The 20,890-nt window shown below is 42.3% G+C and overlaps 2 protein-coding genes across 4 annotated transcripts; one reads left to right on the top strand and one right to left on the bottom strand.

Moving 5' to 3' along the window:
* Nucleotides 1-1,947: 1,947 nt before the first annotated feature.
* Nucleotides 1,948-11,374, top strand: LOC120707630 (glycosylphosphatidylinositol anchor attachment 1 protein-like). Of its 3 annotated transcripts, XM_039992569.1 has the most exons (9): nt 1,959-2,114; nt 2,216-2,346; nt 6,489-6,634; nt 6,727-6,818; nt 7,861-7,957; nt 8,325-9,165; nt 9,257-9,390; nt 10,212-10,315; nt 10,412-11,374. In XM_039992569.1, exons 3-9 carry the CDS (start codon nt 6,543-6,545, stop codon nt 11,095-11,097), a joined length of 2,046 nt encoding a protein of 681 aa, XP_039848503.1. In that variant the 5' UTR covers nt 1,959-2,114; nt 2,216-2,346; nt 6,489-6,542; the 3' UTR covers nt 11,098-11,374. The 3 variants fall into 3 exon arrangements, with proteins under 3 accessions (XP_039848501.1, XP_039848503.1, XP_039848502.1); XM_039992567.1 differs by having other exon boundaries at nt 1,948-2,114; nt 10,212-11,374; XM_039992568.1 differs by lacking the exons at nt 1,959-2,114; nt 2,216-2,346 and adding an exon at nt 3,571-4,165 and having other exon boundaries at nt 10,212-11,374.
* A 1,072-nt stretch (nt 11,375-12,446) lies between these two features.
* On the bottom strand, nt 12,447-20,302 carry LOC120707628 (splicing factor SF3a60 homolog). The gene is made up of 12 exons (XM_039992566.1): nt 19,926-20,302; nt 19,135-19,245; nt 18,261-18,365; nt 17,457-17,599; nt 16,910-17,006; nt 16,517-16,678; nt 16,329-16,400; nt 16,072-16,236; nt 15,077-15,154; nt 13,958-14,086; nt 13,188-13,334; nt 12,447-12,930 (listed from the first exon to the last, which is right to left on the bottom strand). The coding sequence occupies exons 1-12, from the start codon at nt 20,097-20,099 to the stop codon at nt 12,784-12,786; spliced, it is 1,530 nt and encodes a 509-aa protein (XP_039848500.1). The 5' UTR covers nt 20,100-20,302; the 3' UTR covers nt 12,447-12,783.
* Nucleotides 20,303-20,890: the final 588 nt, after the last annotated feature.

Here is a 20,890-nt window from a genome sequence, read left to right as displayed (position 1 = left end):
TAAATAAATGTTTGTATAACATATTTTAGTCTAAATGAACCCTCCAACCCTCTTTTATACTATTTTTATATTATATTTGTATACTTTTGTATGCACATTTTTTTTGTTTAACTTCAAATCCCCGCAAACTATACTAAACGAACGAATTTTTGAGAAAATTTGACACCATTAGATTTGTCGCACCTTGAAGTATTTTTAAGAATTTTTTATTTTTTGAATTTAAATTTAAATTTTGAATTTGGGCCGGTTTCTAACCGCCCGATACCGGAACCGGTCCGGGCCGGTTAGACCGGTAACCGCGGTAACCGGACCGGTTCCGGCCAGTTTTTTAACCCTGCTGGGGAGTGGAGGCGACCAGATGGGTAGGCGGAGGGGCGGCCGGGGCCCAGGGATGGCCGGACGAGCGACGAAGCGAGACGACGAGGGAGGCCAGGAACGGGGGCAGGGAGTTGCAGATGCAGAGGGAGCCTAGCTTAGGGTTTCATTGAGGGGCTGGGCATGGGCCCACGAGCCGTTGGCTGGGCGCCTGGGCCGGCTCTACATTTGGGGGGATTGGCTCAGCTCGCGAGCTGGTTCCATAAAAGTATAAAACATCCAGCTAAAACCTTAATTTGGCTCGCTAATATTTTTTAACAGACCAAGTCGAGCGAGCTATCAAGCCACAAGAGCTTGTTTGGTTGGAGGCCTGAGCCAGGCAGCTGCTCCCAGACAGCAATCTGAACCCAGGCTGATGAAATCGACGGCCTGGAGCTGCTGCTTGCCTGCTTGGGCCAGGCAGCAAATGGCAGGCTCAAACCAAACATGCCCTAAGTTTTGCGTCTAACCTTACATATAGTACGTAGAGGAGCTGGTGTGACGTACACTGCTCTAATCGTATCGTATTGAGGTACCTTCAGGCCTACTTTGGCGCAGCTTCGGCATTTGCAGATTCTAACACTGTAGCAGTACTGTAGCGGTACTGTGCTGAGGTGAAGCTGAAGCTGGTGATGCTTCGTTTTCTGACTTCATCGGCTTCACCACTTTTCCGGTTCAGTTTGGTTCTTCTAGCTTCTTGCTACAGTATGTAACAGTGCATAACAGTAGCACTACAGTGCCATTTTACTGTATCACAAAGCCGAAGCTCGCCCAGGCAGAGCTGTGCCAAAGGGGGCCTCAGATTTTCATAGGAGGGATTGCGTGATTATGACATGAAATGGCATGCCTGCACTTTCAAAGAATGAAAGGTTTATATCATACTGAGCCACATCACTCTATTTCTCTCTTCACTAGATTATCTTCTTTTGAGTGGCACTAGATTCTCTTATGGTGAATCAGCGTCTGATTTATTTTGAACTGCTGCGACTATCCTTAACCTGACTGATCTCCCAAACTGGCCCAAGCTCACAAAAACTCAGGGCTCTGTTTTTTTTTGGAAAAGAAATTGGGTGGACACTGGGCCCAGAGCGCCTCTGGAGCAACCCCGGAACCCCCTCCCGACGTATGTCGTGTGTACCCCTAGACATCCGACGGCGGCACCTTTCCCGCCGGACATCGTGGTCTCTTGCCTGGCTGGCCGAGAGCCGGCGGTTTGCTCGTGCTCCGTCGCTGCTGGTGCGTGAGGCTATCCACAACAGCAAGAGCAAATTTGCTTCTCCTCCTCCTTGTTTCCCACGCTCCTCACATATTTACTGTCTACAGTGCGTCTATAGTGCCAAACAGTACATTTGCTCCCTCCACTGAGAACTGCCACGCTGCTACGCCGGGTAAGAGCATGTTTGGCATCGCTCCAGAGCTAACTCCACCAACTCCAATCAATTTTGTAGCCAAACATTTCAACTCCAAAATTCCATGGAGCAACCCAACCTCAAGAGCTGTAGTGCAAATGGTCTGGAGTTTTGGTGCGTCTCTTTCCCAGCTCCAAAACATCTCAATTTGAACGTGGACATGGAATTGGGAGGAAATTACCCGCTTTTGCCACACATACCGCTTCGTTTTCTTTCTTTTTTCCGTCGCCCGGCGCTCGTCCGTCCGCTCCTCTCCCGACGCGCGAGAGAGGGCGTCGTCCTTCCGCTCCTCCCGACGCGAGGCCGTCGTCCTCCGCCGCCCGAAGCTCCGACGGGCCGCCCCCGCCGCCGGTAGGCCTCCTCCTCACCTACCCCTCCGGCGCGCTCTCTAGCTCCTGTTCCCCTTCTCCACATCCTTTCCCATGGCCGCCTAACCCTAGATGCGCCTGCAGCGGACTCGGTCTGGGGAACGCCCAGCCTCGCCGCTTTCTATCGCCGTGGAGGAGGACACGCCCTCCAGGACGCCGTCGGAGCCGGCTCCTATCGCCGTGGACCAGCGGCCACCTTCCAGGAAGCAGTCAAGGTAGGTTCTTTCCTATCTGTCTCTTCTTATGTTGTGCAGCAAATTAGATTGTAGTAAAAATTTTATGTGTGAGGTGGTATAGATGTCGGAAATTGATTGGAACAATGAGAACACCCGGATTGTGTGTAAATTGTTTGCCGAACAAGTTGAGAGAGGAAATCGACCAAGCACATACCTCAATGTTGTTTGCTATGCTGAGGTTGAGAAAGGATTCAACAAATGGGCTGTGTCTCAGCATGCCTCCGATGGAGATACTGATGAACCAAGCTTCGTGACTATGGACACATTCCGAGATAGTATGGCTACATCTGTTGCAATTGCATGGAATTAGTGTAATAAATTTAATTATTATGAGCATGTTGTTAGGAATATTTGGTTGGAGACATTTTATTTTGGATCCATCATATATCTGTATTCTATTCAATGGAATATTTGGTTGGAGACATTTTATTTTATATGTATGGCAAAAGTTGTTGTGGCCATTTCTATCATTATTGATACAGTCAATCAAACCGCGGGCAAAAAAGACAATGCACCATCAAAACCCTCTTTTCTGAAGCTGGGGGCACCCTTCATGCTAAACACACCTTCCAGTCTGCTCCAACTCCACCCAGAGCCAGCTCCAGCTAGAGTTTTGGAGCAGAGCTGGAGCCATGCCAAACAGGTCCTAAGCCATGCCAAACAGGTCCTAAGGCTTGCAGTGCGGACCTTTCGCACTGCTACGTCGGGTAAGGCTCGTCGTGCCGTCCGATTGTTTCTACGTGCACGCGGCGTACATCTGGAAGGGGGTGTACCAGGGGTGCTGCTGGGGCCTGGGGGTAACACGCGTTACCCCCAGCCGCTCCATTACACTAGCCTCTTCCCACTTCAGTTTTTTGTTTTGGGCCTAAACTAGCCTAATAAATTGGCCCATGTATGTAATTTGGTCAAATTTATTTCGAAATAATTTTTTGATTATTTTAGCAATACAAAAAATTGTTCGGAAATAAAAAAAATAGTCCAGAACAAAAAAAAAGTAATGAGCCTTGTGCGATGATTTAATTGCTAGTAGCCCGGGTTACTCCTAACATTTGTGGCGTACCAGAGGGGTGCTGCTCACGCGGGTGAACCCCAACAGACTTTCACTCACTACAGGTTTTATATTGTTGGGCCTAAACTGGTCCAACAAACTAGCCCATAGTCAAATTTATTCTAGAACAAATTTATTTTGTTTCAGAATAGTTTTTTATTTATTCTAGCAATACAAAAAATTTGTTTGAGAACAAAAAATTTTTGTTCCGAAATAAAAAGTAGATATTAGATCTTGTGCGATGGTTTGACTGTTAGTAGCCCGAGCGATTCTTAACATTTGCCTACCAGAGGAGCCCCCTAATTTTTTTTCCGATTTTTCTGGGCCTTAAACATCTGTCGACATGGGCCTTGAATGCCTACGCTGCTGGGAAGAAACTGGCCCATGAAATGGCAGGCGGAGACCTCTCTCACGCCGGCAGCGAGTCTTCTGCAGTTCTGCTCACCCTACCCCGAGCCCGAGGCCCGCCGTCCGGCTCCGCCGCGCCGCCACCGCCACCGCCCGCCGAACAGTCGCGCCGCACGACCCTAACGCGCGACGCCCGAGTGGCCGACGAGCACTGGCGTCGCCTTCTTGGCACTGGTGCTGCCATCCGGCAACCGGCACCCTGACCGGCCGACGCGGCGGCAGTTCCGGCGCGGACGCGCCGCGCGAAAGCACCCGCGCCGGCCACGGGGCACCGCGGCACCATAGCATCGCGCCATCCCCATTCGCCCGATCAGCAGCAGCAGCCAGCAGATCTCCTCACTGGTGAGTTGTGTGTACTCTACTCCATCTCCAATTCTGCATCCCCATACGATTCCCAATTGCCAATTGCAAGTATAAATCCAGCGATTAATTGGTGTATCCATATAATATGAAGTGGTCATCTTAACTATCCCCTCCTTTTTCTTCTGCCCGACTAAGCGTTTCCCTTCTTCCTCCTCGTGCGAGTAGCGCCGTGCCACCCCACCGCCACCTACGTCCTCCACCAGCGGCGAACCCCCCACCTCCCGCACTCACCCCTCCACCCTGCCATTCTTAACCATTGCTCCTCCTCGCCCCCGCCACCGACCCCGCCCATCGGTTATCCTCCACTGCCCGGCCGGCTGCACCACCGCCGCCTGGCCTCGCTGCTCACCACCCATCGCCACCGCCGGGCAGGTCGCCGCCCTGTCCATCCCTCTAAACTGGTAGGCCTGAAATCTCCAACCCCTAACCCTAAACCTGAAACTATATCCTCGCCGCAGAACCCGCCGTCGGAGCTTGCTGGGAGAAGGTCGGAGCTTGCCTGAGAAGGTGCCCTCAAATTAATCGATTTCCTTTTTTCCCCCTGAGATCCTCTCTGATAAAAGATCAACCACTAGACAAAGTCCTAGTGGTTAGCATCTTTGGAAAATTGAGGCATGAGCGTGATGTTTTCTTCAATGCAAGTTAGAATGACATTGTTGACACTTTCATGGACATGAGAAAGCTTAATGTTAAAGCCCTAGACTAGTACGGTAGTCTTCTATTTATGTATAGGCAATAGACATTATCTATGTTTGACTTTTTAATATTATAATTGATGCAAGCTTCAAACTTATTTGTTGGAGTTAAGGTATTATGAGAACTATTAGTTATATTATTGTACTTTGGTTATTTTGTACTTGTATACCAAATTGTTTGTAGTTGCGTTACTAAATTATGTATTAGATTTACATCATATTGCATATTATAATTTTTTTGGCTAGGCATGCACTAGGTTCAAAACTTCAAACCCTGGGTCCGCGACTGGATCCAACTACTAGCAGTTGTTTCTTTTGTTATGATTGTAATTGGTCCTTCATTGACATTTGAAGAGTATTGACCATGAATTGTCATATTTTCCATGGATAAATTTGAGGAAAGATAAGTTAGTGCATATCATTTTGTGAACTTGCTTTGTTGTTTGTCCAAAATCAAAAGTTGTTTAGCTGTGAAAATATTACTAAACCTTCCATCTGTTTCAACTTTCAACTAATATAGTTCAGGACAAAAACAGCTCTACAACAACAACAACAACATAGCCTTTTTTCCCAAGCAAGTTGGGGTAGGCTAGAGATGAAACCCGAAAGAAATAAGTTCAAGGTTCCGGCACATTGATAGCTAGTCTCCAAGCGCTCCTATCCAAAGCTATCTCTTTAGAGATATTTCAATCCTTAAGGTCTCTTTTAACCAACTCATCCCACGTCAGTTTAGGTCTACCTCTACCCCTCTTTACATTATCGACCCGCTCAAGAACCCCATTACGCACCGGCGCCTCAGGAGGCCTTCGTTGGACATGTCCAAACCATCTCAGCCGATGCTGAGTAAGTTTCTCCTCAATTGGTGCCGCCCCGACCCTATCCCGAATAATTTCGTTCCGGACTCTATCTCTCCTTGTGTGCCCGCAAAACCACCGCAACATCCGCATCTCTGCTACACTCAGTTGCTGCACATGTCGCCTTTTTGTAGGCCAACATTCAGCACCGTATAACATCGCCGGACGAATTGCTATCCTATAGAATTTGCCTTTTAGCTTTTGTGGCACCCTCTTGTCACAAAGGATGCCAGAAGCTTGCCGCCATTTCAACCAACCAGCTGAAATTCTATGCCTAACATCTTCATCAATGTCGCCATCCTTTTGTAGCACCGATCCTAAATACCGAAAAGTATCCTTCTGGACCACCACTTGCCCATCTAGACTAACGTCTCCCCCCTCATGCCTAGTCGCGCTGAAATCGCACATCATGTACTCGGTCTTGGTCCTACTAAGTCTGAATCCTTTCGACTCTAACGTGCGTCTCCACAGCTCTAACTTCCTATTAACCCCTGCCATACTCTCGTCAACTAGCACCACATCATCAGCAAAGAGCATACACTGCTCTAATTTATTTCATTGTGGCATTTACCTGTTTTCTAGAGATGTTGGGTTTTATTATTAAAAACGTGGTGAAGTAGAGCTACTCACCCAGGAATGCCATTGGCATCACAGGTTCTAGTATGACAACATGGCATGCTTGATAATAGTTTAGAATTGACTTTAAATTTCTGTTCAAACTGCTAATGTTTTCATAACCATTTCATTTTGCAGGTAAATGCATAGTTGATCTGATTTAAAGATAGTCTTTAAGAACTCTATTACAACATGGAGTCGTTAGTCAAGCAAGAGACACAACCGAAGCCGCGGCTCATTGTCCGCCTTGGCGTATTTCTTGCATCTCACCACATTCTCTTCAGGTTCACCCTCATTTCTCCCCCTCGTTGCAGTCTAAATGCTTCCTTTAGTTCTTTCTTATTCCCTATCTTACTCTTCAACATTTCCGGGTTAGTGTTATTTGCTGCTCTGCAGGCATTTTTGCGCTCCTCCTCCTCCCTTCACTTGCCAAAAATACATACCTCTCGGAGAATGCTCTTATACCTGGTAAGTGGCCCTCTAATCTATTTTCTTTCAACTGTGATCGTATGAATGCATATCTGTTATTGCTACCACTGCTACCTCTTTTATGATCTTTTCTGAGGCCCTTGTTGGGTTTCATGTGTAGGCTACTCCGACTTGCTTGGAACTAAATGGCTTTGTTGTTTGTTGATCCTACAAATGCATACATGCCTGCTGTTGTTTGTCACCATGAAGGGTGCACCTGTCTCATGGTGTTCCGTGCTGATCTTCATATTACACGTTGTATGTAACACCCCAAAGACCAAATGACTCAGATCCACTCACACGCTGGGTGTATCACACATGCCCACCAACCAGCTTAAGCTTCGTCCTTGCTTAATTTGAATTGGGGCACGATGTCACATTCTAGGTATGGTAGATAATGTGCATTGAAGTATTCTCAGCATGCTTTGCTGAATACTTTGATTAAAGAAACATATCGATATTGCTCAATATCCTGGTCATTGGGTATTCAGCATAGCTTTGGGGCACATTGAATATGCTCTATCGTAGTGGATTTTGATGTTATTATCCCCTCGGTCTATTAATTTGTGTGTTTAATGTACAAAAGTTGCATCTATAATTCAATATAGGTTCGTGTTTGAAGGAATTTTGAAGTATGTTGATTTTGTAGCAATTGATAATATATACTGAAAGAGATATTGTGGATCAAAATTCAGTGTTGAGACTTTCTCCTAAAAGCATAGGTCTTACGTCCATGGATGAAGTGAGTATTAATTGTGAACATAAATTGTTCACATCAGTTATGTTTGCAGGAAAAGTATGCATTTTAATAAGCTACTATAGCAGGCTAGCATGGTATCGTTTCTTATAACCACACAAGGTGAAAAATCTCGATAAATAATAATTGCATCTTCTTAGAATGAAGCCTGAAGCCTGTTGGCGGGAGTCTCCTCCCTTGGTCGAGTTTTCATTTTTTTTTAAAAAATGGCATGCTTTTCATTTGGAACTCTTGTTTGGAACTTCTGTGCATAAATGATCTCTAAAAATAAAGCTTTGTATGTAGGTTCGGCTACTCCATTATTTTCTACTGAAGATGCCATCGAAGCAAACAGATTTATGAAAGGAATTGAAGCTGCGTATGGGGATTCAATAGGTGGCATGTATGTTACTCTGTATAGAATTATCTTGTTTCATGTGTAGCTTCCCTGATGTGTTAACATTCATCTGCATCAATGTTTGTATACAGAAGTTGTATAGTTCTATTGTTTTATTAGTTCAAAATTTTAAGCCTGCTGCTGCATTCTAAATGTCTTAATAGCCAAAGATCTGATTTTCAGTTTTCATAAGAAACAAGAGTACAAGTTAATTCTGAGTTAAGTTGATTAATTAAAGTCGCATGTAAATGAAAGTGCACACTTGAATCATGTGACAACAAGTCAAGCAGTTAATTAGTACAATCCTAGATATTGAAGAGTAGATGGATTTATCTGATTTTGCTTCAACCATATGTTTCATTTTATGTTACAGAGATATGGCAAAATTCATTGCCCAACAAATAGAAGAACTGGGTGCTGAAGTATGTTACCATAAGTTCCTCCCTCATAGCAAGCATTTTCATCCTCTGAAGTTCTTCACCTCCATGGCAATTCAACCTAATGGCACCGACACCAATTTTGGGATAAACACTGTTGGCATTATACGAGCTCCTCGAGGCGATGGGAAAGAAGCAATAGTGCTGGTTACTCCTTATAATTCTCAGAGCGTTCACTCAAATGAATTATTATCCCTCGCCCTTGGTTTCTCTGTGTTCTCCCTCTTAAGCCGAGCAGCATGGCTGTCCAAGGATATTGTGTGGCTATCCGCAGACTCGCAGTTTGGAGAGTATGCTGCAGTCTCTGCATGGTTAAAACAGTATCATAATCCAGTATTCCGGAGTCATTCTGTGATATTAGATACCAAGATACATGGTGCAGACCATATATATGATGGCAATGCAGAAAAGGCAGAATTTGAGGCTTTCAAACGTGCTGGAACAATGGCTACTGCTCTCATATTTAAAGTTGGTGAGACCAGGAGATATGGTGACAGAGATAGTGTTACGATGTATGCAGAGGCATCTAATGGACAAATGCCAAACCTGGACCTTCTGAATGTCGTACACTATTTAGCTGTTCATAGACAAGGTTTCCGTGTGAACATCGCGACATTTAGTTCTCTGCTGAGCTCTGCATGGCTTAGGGTTATTGCTGAATTTTTTCATACTCTTGGGACTGTGTTAAGAAAACTAAATCCTGACTGGAAGCTTGATATTGCAGTCCCTGATTATGTGGAGGGGACTGCAAACCTAGCTAGCTCTATATACAACCAGGTAACTGGAACTAATCATTCCTGTTTCACCTTAAACAACACTTTCCTTTGTAACTCTACAATCCCTTCTTCATGTGGTTTTTGTGATGCAGGCTATTGGAGTGCCCACAGGATCCCATGGCGCTTTCCGTGATTATCAAGTTGATGCGGTTTCGTTAGAATTTACACCAACATTCAATTTCAGGAATGAGAATGCTAAATCTTTATTTCTTCTAAGAGGGGGAAGGTATGTTCCTGCTGCGTTTCAATTTTCTTGTTCGGAGCTGCATTGTTGTTAGAACACAAGTGGTGCCTTGTGATTGTTGACTTGTGATGAATAGTTGACTAGACAACTTTGCATAAGTGTCGTCGTGTGTGTTTGCTAGTCTCAAAAATCGTAACAAAACATTTTGGATTGCCATTCTTGTTAGTCTTATCGGATAACTTAGGCCATTGAACTTCGCCATTCATTTGGAGCATGCAACTGTTTGTGCCAGAACTTCACAGCAATGAGTATTATCTGTACAAGTTTTTTGTTAATGTGCGTACAGCGACTTCCGGAGTTGTATAATCTCCAAAGAACATATAGCATAAGATAAAATTGTTTTGTTTCCAACATGAGCTTGCAAGTTCTTACAGAAAACATACTTAGATTTAATTATTATACGTGCATCCGGACCATTTGCAGCTGCAATGGTTCATAAAAGTGTTTGTCCTTATCGATGATGGTAGAATAGAGTTACGTATATGAAGAATAAGTGGGAGGAATGAAAGTGTTAACATGAACTGGTAAACTTGGAGGAATACCACAACAGATTGGAGGCCACAATTTTTTTCATGACCAAACCCAATGAAAAATGTGTGCATAGATGGATTGGTATTTGTTGCACTGAATTGAGCACAGTAACAGTCTTAACTTCTATGTTGCCGCTGCATGAAAATCTTTTCATGTTAACAGCTCTGCTTTCATTTTCTGCAAAAGTTGCTTGATTTGCATTGTAAAGAGAATATAGTTTATCATGGCCATGGCAGAGGTTTTTAACATGTTTGGACATTCCTTTGATTCAGGTTAGTTGAAGGAGTGGTGCGTTCAGTAAATAATCTGCTTGAAAAGTTCCATCAGTCCTTTTTCCTCTACTTCCTTACGTCTCCAAGCAAGTTCATTTCTGTTGGTGTGTATATGATTCCGTTTGCACTGCTTTTGGCACCCCTCCCAATAGTTGCTGCTGCTCTTGCTGATAGCAGTAAAACCATGAAAAAATTGGCAGAGAAGTCAATAGGTGACAGTAAAACAAATGGCAGCGCTGATTTTCCGCAGAGTAAGGGTGGATCATGGAAATGGCTTCAAGCTGCAAAAGTCTTGCTTGTTATCCAACTCTGGGCAGTTCTTGTTTCACTACTTCCATATTACATTACTCAGATCCCTAATGCCACACCGATACAAAGCTCAGTGATCTGGACTATAATTTCCATCATCATACTGATTGCCCTTTATGTCATGTCCGGCTCACCATACTCAGCTATTGTTGAATGGAAACTTCTGAAAGCTACGATGATCACTTCCATCTCCATTGGACTTGGGCTCATGTCGATCATTAATTTCGCCACAGTGCAGCTTGGGGCTTTGATAATGATCCCGATGTGTCTGTTTTCTCGGCCTCTGAAGGAACGCTCTGGGATGAATTTCCTTCCTCGTGCAATACTGTTGGCCTCAAACATAACTCTTGTTGTGGTGGGTTTTCCTCCAGCTGCATTGTTGATTATGAAAGGGCTGTCCAAGGGGTCCTGGACGTTAGACATTGGAGAGTTCTGGGTTTGCATGGAGTTCTTGTGGGAATGGAGCAGCGCGACATATCTGTACCTCTTTCTTGTCCATCTCCCTTGCTGGCTGTTGTGCATTCATGTATTGCTTCACCCATGCAGCCAATCGGAATGGAAGATGAAGCAGGAGTAGCGTATGGTCTCTAGAATCTTTTAATTTCATTTTGGAAGGGTAGACAACAGTGTAGAGGATAACTTTCACCACTTCTGATTTGCCGACCGTTTACTTGGTTGGGATTGGGATGGTTCGGAACTTATTCACGATGTATACTACCTTTTGTAAGAGCAACGGACAATTTCCGTGAATGCTTGTAACATGTAAAAAAACATCACGATGTATCCCCTTCCGTAAGAGCACTGGCTGGGACATTTTGATGCCAGATTTTTTGCAAGTAAGCTGCTGGTTTTTCTCAGCTCGTGAACCTGTACTGCATGTCAGTACAAATGCAAAGGAAAAAGTTCAATTTACTTCCACAACTATAGCCAAAGTCTGGATAATTCCGTAAACTATCATTTGGTTCATTTTACCCCCAAGCTATCCTCTTTGGTTCAAATTACCCTCTAATAAAATGTCTTTTTATTTTCTCCATGCATAGGTGGAGTTTTAAATTGAAATTTTACAAGACAATAGTACACACCATAAAGCATGGTGGAACAATATATCATAATTTTTTATCACTATTTTGATAGTCTAGGATATTTAATAATAAATTAATCATTAGAGTTTAAAATTATATGAAAAATAATGGAAAAAAATTATAACATGTTTTCTAAATACTCATTGTGATGTCCACTATTATCATGCAAAATTTGAAATTAAAATTCTACTTGTATATGGAGTAACAAAAAAAAGACAAATTGTATTATGGAGTAAAATAAATTAAATGGTATAATTTATGAGGTAAATTGAATCAAGTTGTAATTTACGAATGCAAATGCCACATTTTACGCGTGCTCGTCTTTGTAGAACCAAACATAAGTTTTTTATTGGAAAAAGTTACTCCCTACCGCCAATGCTTGGATAACCCCCTAAACTATATTTCATTCAATTTACCCATTAAAATGTACCAATACCATTTAGGTCATTTTACTGTATAATACAATTTATCTTTTTTTCTTCATACACAAGTTGAATTTTAATTTCAAAAAGTAGCGGTGAATGTCAGAATGCATATTAAAAAAATTATCATTTTTTCGTTGCTATTTTTCATTTAACTTTGAACTCCAATGTGTAATTTATTATTAAATATCCTAATCCTAACCTATCAAAATAATTAAAAAAATTAGGACATAAATTTTCTAATGTGTTTTGATGTTTACTATCATCTTATAAAATTTTAACTTAAAAATCCACCTCGAGGAATAAAAAAGACAAATTATATTAAAAAATAATTTGAACCAAATGACATAATTTGAGGATAAAATGGACCGAACAATAGTTTAGAACATTATTCAAACTTTGGCTATAGTTGAGAGACATAATTTAAGACTTTTTCCTTTTTCATTGCACGCGCATGTTAAATATGCTAACAGTTTTCTTGTGGTAAGTAACAGGTCGGACAAACCGGGAGTGTAAGAGACGTGACCGTAATTTAATCCGCGACACAATATTGGATACATTATCATGTTGTACGAACTACCATGTCAACCAGGAAAAGCACACATGCCCCGTCGTACCATCTTACTCCATGAAGTATGCCAAACGGCTAGTAGCCTAATAAATGCCTAATGCATCCGAAGACACAGCAACTATCCAGGTAAAAGTTGTTCCAAACAAATCCAGAACATTTGAGTAGCAGGAGCCCCTTGAACTAGAATCCTAGATCAGGCCTTGCCGCTGCAGGTCAGTGTAGGTCTTCTTGTTGTAGATGTTGCCCTCCTGATCTTCGTACTCTTCTTCCAAGTCTGGCCGCCACTTGTTCAGCCCTTGACGTGCTTGTATTTTTTCCCAGAGCCCTTTCGCCTCCTGAAAGCCCAAGTTAGAAATGTTAAGAATACAACAGAACAGCCATCGTTCAACATCTCAGGTTTGTACTATGCGTGCCAACAGCACATAAATCAGCACAATGGAGAGTATATATAAAAGCAAAAGCCAACACGAACAGGGGCAAGCAAAAACACTATACCAAAATATTTACAATTTTACATGAGAAGAAACTACAGTTTATGTATCAACAATAATTCCAAGCAAGAAAATCGTATCAACAAGACAAGATGATGTACCTCGATCGATGTGATTTCATTGAAATTCTTAGTATTAGGGATACCAAGGCATCGCATCCCATGCTGATGACGCCATTCTTTGAAATGACGCTCATAGGCCCTTCGTCCCCAATAACTGTGGTTTCCACATATCTCACACTTAAATTCCTGATCAACACATAACAGTTAAAAACATGTCAATGGTAAAGTACCTAATTTAATGAAGATAGCTCAGCATTAAGAAAGGATGCCTTGATGTTCAAATGCAAAGGCATTCTTGAAAGTGGAAATATGAACTAACAAACAATAGCATGTGATTACACAAAAATATGATTCAGATGTATCACATTATAAACTCATATCTAGTTAGTTTAGAAACAGAACATTTTGCAGCTCTAGACTGGGCCAAGTAAAAGAACACATAATTAGGTTGAAAATATTTATAAATAACAGTACAAAGATTACTGGTAAATATTAATATTATGCTGAAAACTTAATAAATGTGTAATAATCATCCTATAACATAAAGTTAGTGTTAGTTGTTGACAGGGTGATCAGAAAATTATTGTTGCGTCAAAGAATGGCATGTTTGGCTTCATAGTTGTGAAGTGATGACCAATTCATTCATATAGGATGAACATCTTTATTCATATGGCATGTGAATAGTCGATCTAAAGTTCCATAAGTGAGCATTGGTGACTAGTGGCTACTAAAGGAAAAAAGGCTACTATTGTAAGAATACTAACTCGAAAAAGAAGGTTCCCAAAGATGCACTGACAAGACTAGTTTACCTGCCCAAGGCCATGTAGCTTGTATAACCAATAGGGGATAGGCTTGCCATCCCAACCCATCGGCAATTTCAGAGGGTTATAGATTTGCTGCTCTTCATCATCACTCTCAGTGTCAGCCTGTACCTCCTCCTATAGAAAAATATATAAGCCAGTAGTTAATAAACTGAGTATTTTCCTTATGTTAAAGAAAAGAGAGACACACAATAAAAAGTTCAACCAAATCATGAGCTCATAAAGAACTACATTCTAACGAAAAAACATCAAATCAGTATTATAACATGTTACAACCAGGACTCACATAGATATAACATGACAGACTTGTAACTATATGCAGTTTAATCAGTAATTAGTATTAAATTAGATAACATCAATCAGCAAATCATTATGGAGTAATAGTAGAAAATCGGAAAAATTATTCGCTACACACTGTATGGAATGTTTCAAAACAAAACATGAAACAAAATGAAACAGAGAGCAGCCAATGAATTTTGTGTATCTTCAGTAACTAACAATAACCAATCAAAGAGCATCCAATAGCATATTTGATTGAATTCAAAAACAGGACAAAGACGAAAGCTATCATAATTATTCCAAGTGTCCTTGAGGCAGGTCGCTACAAAGTGTGTTAGCAGTAAGTAATACCTTGAATATACATGCATAGTGGATAATATTTTGAAGTTCAGCAGTTTAGCAGACTTTGAAAAGTTGTAAAGATCTTTACAGTGGGCCAAAGAAAAAAATGGTGTTTTACATGCCCCTTATGAACATTTTTCATCCTTTGAAAGAAGCTTTTTGTGACTTGCTTCTTCAAAAGCTTTTGTGCATTTCAAATAATATATGATATATTTGGAACTCAATAGTTCTGCTGTGTGATTTTCTTTATAATGCATATTGCACTCACACATGTAAATATTTATATTCCTAAATCATTAAAACCGCTTCCTGTTGCTGTTTTCAGGGCCGCAAACCGCGATATGCCAAACCAAAAAACACTGCATCAGCATCAGCAAGTTCTGGACTATGGACAAATATGACCCATTAGGGACATATCCATACAATGAATTCCAGAAAAATGCAAACACAATAGTGAAGTTGCTGATAAGCGAGAAGTATAAGTACCTCTTCCCGTTCTGCTTCCATCTCTTCATATGTCAAAGTGAGTTTTTTCTCAGCATTTTCCTTTGTCCGCACGAAGAACTACATGAAGATTGTAAAGCAGGTTAAATTTGAAAGAACAGTCGTAGTCCTTGTAATAAGGAGGCTTGATGTACCAAGAAAGTGGATCGTGCTGGAATCAAATTGTAAGCTAGTCATTGTACAGTATGCTTTGGTTTACAAACAAAGATATTTATATGTACCACATTTTACTCACATGTGATGGTATCAGTGAGCTGCACATACAGTGTTAATTTCTACTGTTCATGGTAGGTGCGCAACAATAGCACAGAGCACTTTTAGAGAAACCATGTCATCATAGCTCATCTTTTCACTACACAAGGCGCTCTGCGTCGTTTGAAGTTTGTGAGTTGGTATTTGAAGTTTGTTTCGATTTACAAACGGGTTGGCTTAATTTTATGAAAAATCTCACAAATAGCAGGCCTTACTGGAATAGAACAAACAAATTAGCTTGTTTTAACTAAAAAGCACAGTTGAGCAGGATACTCTGTTCGATGTTGTGGTGTATTGTGATGTACTAATCACTGTTAACTTTTTACAAACCATTCAAGCGCATTGTTTTCAGTTATGCTAATATCAATGGAGCTCTCAGGGCAAGTTATAGTGGTAGAGAGTTCACAGGCATGAGATGATGACAACATGAATGCAGCGGAAACCTACACAGCACATGCATGAGGCACTTAACTATTTCAGGATAAGTTTATAATCATACTACTACCTGACTACAATTGCAGTTTGAGGAAAACAAATGACAGCACACCACACACATACAGATCCCAGACTTCTAGACAAGACCATCTTGTTTGTTTTATCATCACATGTTCAGCTTATAAAATAACAAAATGGGTTGAAGGAATGACTGCATTGTATGAGTGCGAAATATACCATTTCATCAAGAACGACAAAAGTATGCACACATGGAGCAGGGAAGAGCTGACCTCATCTAGGAGCTCACAGAGGCGCCTCATCTTTACTTCCATCAGTGCGATTTCCTTTTTCAAATCATCCTTGAAATTATTGCCATTGGAAGCTGTGTTTGAGACATCTTTAGTGCGTGGAACTTTGGCAAAATGCTTCCGGTCCAGCTGTTCCAAAGGTGTATGCTGCAAAACATAATCAATAATAAGTCAAAAGAAACGATAAATCACCAAAAGATCAGCTGAATATACAATAGCACAAGCATTTCTAAAATCACCTTCAACAAGAAAAGCCGCTCCGCACGCTGTTGAACAGTACCACCACTCTTCAAACCACGAGCAGCTAAAGCCTAACAAAATGTAAATAGATCAATAGAACTCATGCAAACCAAGTCAATGATGAAATAATCTACAAGAACAGAGAGCAAAAGAATGCTCCGTAACAGTACAGTGTTGCAAGAATAACCTGTTTCAACTTTTCTGGACCAAGCTCAACAAGTTCTTCCACTGTGCTGTAGTAACCAAGGTCTATTTCAGACTCTTCTGCCTCAGCCTCCTTTTCTGCGCTTTTATTTCCCCAACCAGGTACTTCTCCGTTCATCCATCGTTCCTCAAATTCACTTTCCAGCTGGACAAGTGCACACATATTGTGTGTTATTTGCACATAGTAAATTATGTGAATGTGACGATGCTACACTATTCAACAAACGACCAAAACTCATAATAAGCAACTCCAAAATGAATTTATCAGAGGAACATCATAGAGGTAGTTTCTCAAAGTGAAACAGTACATCATCACATAAGCCTGTGTGGAACACAAAGGGAAGATAAGATTGTAAAAATGCAGCATATGACTGACCTTAGAAAAAATCTTCTCAATATCCTGCAATGGTTCTGTTCGATACAAAAATGACGTCAGGTATTCCAGAATGTGTTCCAAGTATTCTCTGTATTGCCTGTCAAGTTAAGAAATAAAAGATAAACAATATTAATTCTAGGGCTTGCTCTGTATTGCCTGTACAAAAGAAAACAAAAAGAATGATGAATTTTCAACAGGCAAAAATACTAAGAAACTATTTTACTGATCACATATATGGGACGCATATCACCCAATGATCCCCCCATTTTAGGGCTTGCTCTGTTTGAAGGGGATTGAAGAGGATTGGATGGGGTTGGGAGGGATCAAATCCCCCCCAATCCCCTCCAATACCCCATCAGTCCCCTTCACAAGGGGATTAACCGAACAAGGCCCTTGGTAATTCACTGGCATTATCACACACCACAGACTACCACCAAAAGAAAAGAAAAGAGAAATCAACTGAAGGTGCATATGGCATACACATAATAGAGAAGCCCATGCCAGGAGACAATGTTTTTTTTATCATAGAGAAAACCCATAGACATACCTTGTAGTTTTATGACTCTGCGGGATCTTCTCAATCTGGGAGAAACTGCCAACATAAGCCGAGTATTCCATTGGTGTTCCGAACTTGGAATTTATAAATTCATTATAAAGCTCATGCAAATCTAGGTAACGGCCAAAAGCTTCCTGTCAAATTGAAAAACCAGACCATTAGCAAATGTAAATATAACTATTCCGAGAACAGTAAAACATTGACGCCAACGACGCGGTGAACATGCAACAAGATGTAGCAGGAATAGAACTACAAGGAAGTACAGGCCATAACAGGGACAGTGCTTAGAATAATTGTCAAGCTATTGATCATGCTCCACCTCAGTTTAAATCATTCCTAAATCTTACCATCCACACCACCGAGATCCTACAAGGGGAATCAAACAAGCCTGCAGAAATTAAAGTACACATATCACAACGCAGGTACCCTCAACTTCAAGACTACTGTAGTGAAACGAAAGAAAAGGCACTAACGGACTCAAAGATTTTCATCAGAACTATATCGATGAGTGACCTAACTTGCATTGGTTAACACAAAGACTGAATGCAGCTTTATTACCATCAGTTCAACTTTGCTTTAAAAATTATTATTATATTAAAAATAAGTATCCAGATAAATTGCCACAATTTTAAAGGCTGGAATAGCAGAGGTTAGCATTGAAGGCATACAAAGTACAAATCATCAGCACAAATAAATGCAAGTAACAAGTTATTCAGATGAAACATCGTATGCTTTATAATCCAAAGTTACATAAATTTCAAGCAAAGCTACAAGCTAAAAAGAAAGTGACAATACCTCGCCGGTGAAATCAATAGCTGGTTCCTCCTTCAGAAGCTCTTCATAATCATCAGTTGTACTGACGAAACGGGCTGAAGGGTTCCGTCTATGATAATCACGGATCTGCAAGCAAGCAACAAATTATAATAAGGAGAAAATTCACAAAAAAACTGATAAAAATATAGAGCTAGCAGAGGCTAGATATTTGCTGATAATGAGTAATTTGCTAATGGACTAGCACAGCTTCTTCAATAATAACATAGTTTTTTTGTGCATGACATGTCTACCACAGAGCAAGTAAAGCACCAACACAGTGCAAATCTCATAATAACAGGGAAACTGAGTAGCATGCGGTCAGTTTGATTCCTGAGGCTTACTTACGACAGCAAAAAGGGGACATATTAGGTGCAAACCAATCTCTCCGTGCAAACTATGAAAACTTCAATCTGGATCATTGGATCAACATCCAAGGGGAGGGGTGCAGGGGGTGGGAGGGGGGATTTGCAAAAGTGTGATTACCCAATCCAAGGGCGGGTCCAGATTGTAAAATTATCCAATCCCCCATGCCCCTTGGATGTTGATCCAATGATCCAGATTGAAGTTTCTATAGTTTGCACAGAGAGATTAGTTTCCACATAATACGTTGCCCAGCAAAAAATGCTGCCTGTCCCCAGATATTTTTATTTCTTTTAATCAGATGCATGCAAGATATCCACTTGCTGCGAATCATTTTGTTTTCCAATTGTATATTTGGGAATTCATGCGAGTCAATTAGTTAAAATGCACCATCATTCAAAATCAATACCATTTTCTCCTATTGATACGTATGCATCATCATGTGTCTATTTGACTTTTGTCACAATCAGGCAAGCAGCTACGCTAGGATATTTACCTCTTTGAGCCTTTCATAGTACTTGCTAAACAGTAAAGTTTGTGTGGGTGCAGTAAGATGTGTGTTGATCTCGTCCTTCCTTGCACTGTCCTTGTCCTCATAGATTTCCACCTAAACAAGAGTACAAGACATAAGCAGCATTAGCAAAAATGAGACCATCATCTGGCAGTTCTTCACTCGAAATGAAAGGAAGGGAAGGGGGGCAGACAGCACAGAAATAACCCGCACAAAACTTCCAACACAACAACACTAGCACAGTTGCACCAACAAAGCAAGAGCCTTTTTTTTCGCGACCGAACAAAGCAAGAGCCTAAGGGCACGTTTCAATGGATGTCAGCTTCGACCCAATCAAATTTCGGTCGTAGACCATGGGCTAGCATTGAGTTTGGATTCATGTCATGATTCAGCAGCTCCAGCTCCCGTGCCCATGGAACGGTTCATTTTTGCGTCCCAACACAGAAGATTTGGCCGCCAAATATTGACCAGCCGGTGGTTTTGCAGGGCCAGCAGGGTACCGCATCCAAACGTGCTCTAAATCCCATCTACCCAGATAGAAGTCGAAGATCCACATGATTTGACATGCAACAGAATGATGAAAACAAACAAATTCGTGGGAGCCGGATCTGTAATTCACAGCCACTCAGAACCCAACCGTAAGCAAGCATCTCGATTCAGCAGTAAGGAAAATACTGGCCGTATCCAAACCAAACCTAGCTAAATGAATCACTTCTGCGGACGGAATCTAGCAGCACAGACCGGGAATGACACCAGAGCTAACAGGAAGGACGTACGAGCTTGTCGGAGGTGGAGACGACGAGGTCGAGCATGTGGCGGACGCGGTGGGACTGGAAGAGGCGGTCGCGCGCGTTTGCGGGGTCCCGCTGCAGCTCGCGCACCGCGAGCCGCTCCAGCCTCTCCAGGTCCTCGTGCGCTGCCCGCGTCGCCTCCAGCACCGTCGACGCCATCGACCGCCCGCAGGGCTACACCCACCCCTCCTCCGGCACTTGCTAGCAGATGCCGCGTGCCACTCGAGCCGCGCCGCAGAGAGGCGGGAAGGGGGGAGTCGCGCTGGGCAGCTAGGGTTTTGGGGGATTTCGATTTCGCGGTCGAGACCGTGAGGACGACGACGAGACGAGGCAACTAGGGAGGAGGGGATCCGCCTTTGCCCCTGCACAAGATGGGCGGTGGGATGGAGCGCCGCTGCTCGCGTGTACGGCTCGGATGCGACCGGACTCTGGATAGGCCATGTCGGCCTGTGCGCGTCCGCCTGCTATTTCATGGGCCAATTTCTTCCCGGCAGCGTAGGCGTTTAAGGCCCATAAAGATGGATGTTTAAGGCCCAACAAAATCAGATCACTCAGGTTGGGGAGGAGAAAATTACTACCCCCGATTGTTCCAAACTCGCAGCTAACTCATCCGGAGAGAAATCTAGTGAAGAGAGAGAAAGACAGTAATGTGGCTCGATATGATACAGCCTTTCATTCTTTGAAAATGCAGGCATGCCGTTGCACATCGTAATCATGCAATTCCGCCTTTGCAAATCTGAAGGCACCTCGATACGATTAGAGCAGTGTGCGTCACACCAGCTCCACTACGTATATGTTTCCCATTTTCCGCGTAGGCACCCTCGATCAACCTTGTGGACTTGTGGTTGTGGACAAGCAGGCGGACGGCAGGTGTCTCTGTCAGCCCGTACTACTGGTAGCCTTTTTCCGGAGCTCGCTTTCGCTTATTAGAAAACCGCGCCGCGCCAAGA

The sequence above is a fragment of the Panicum virgatum genome, chromosome 5K (genome assembly GCF_016808335.1).
Source record: "Panicum virgatum strain AP13 chromosome 5K, P.virgatum_v5, whole genome shotgun sequence".
In the NCBI taxonomy this organism is placed as follows: Eukaryota; Viridiplantae; Streptophyta; class Magnoliopsida; order Poales; family Poaceae; genus Panicum; species Panicum virgatum.
Note: the sequence above shows the minus strand (reverse complement) of the source record. Positions and strands in the feature narration are given on the sequence as shown.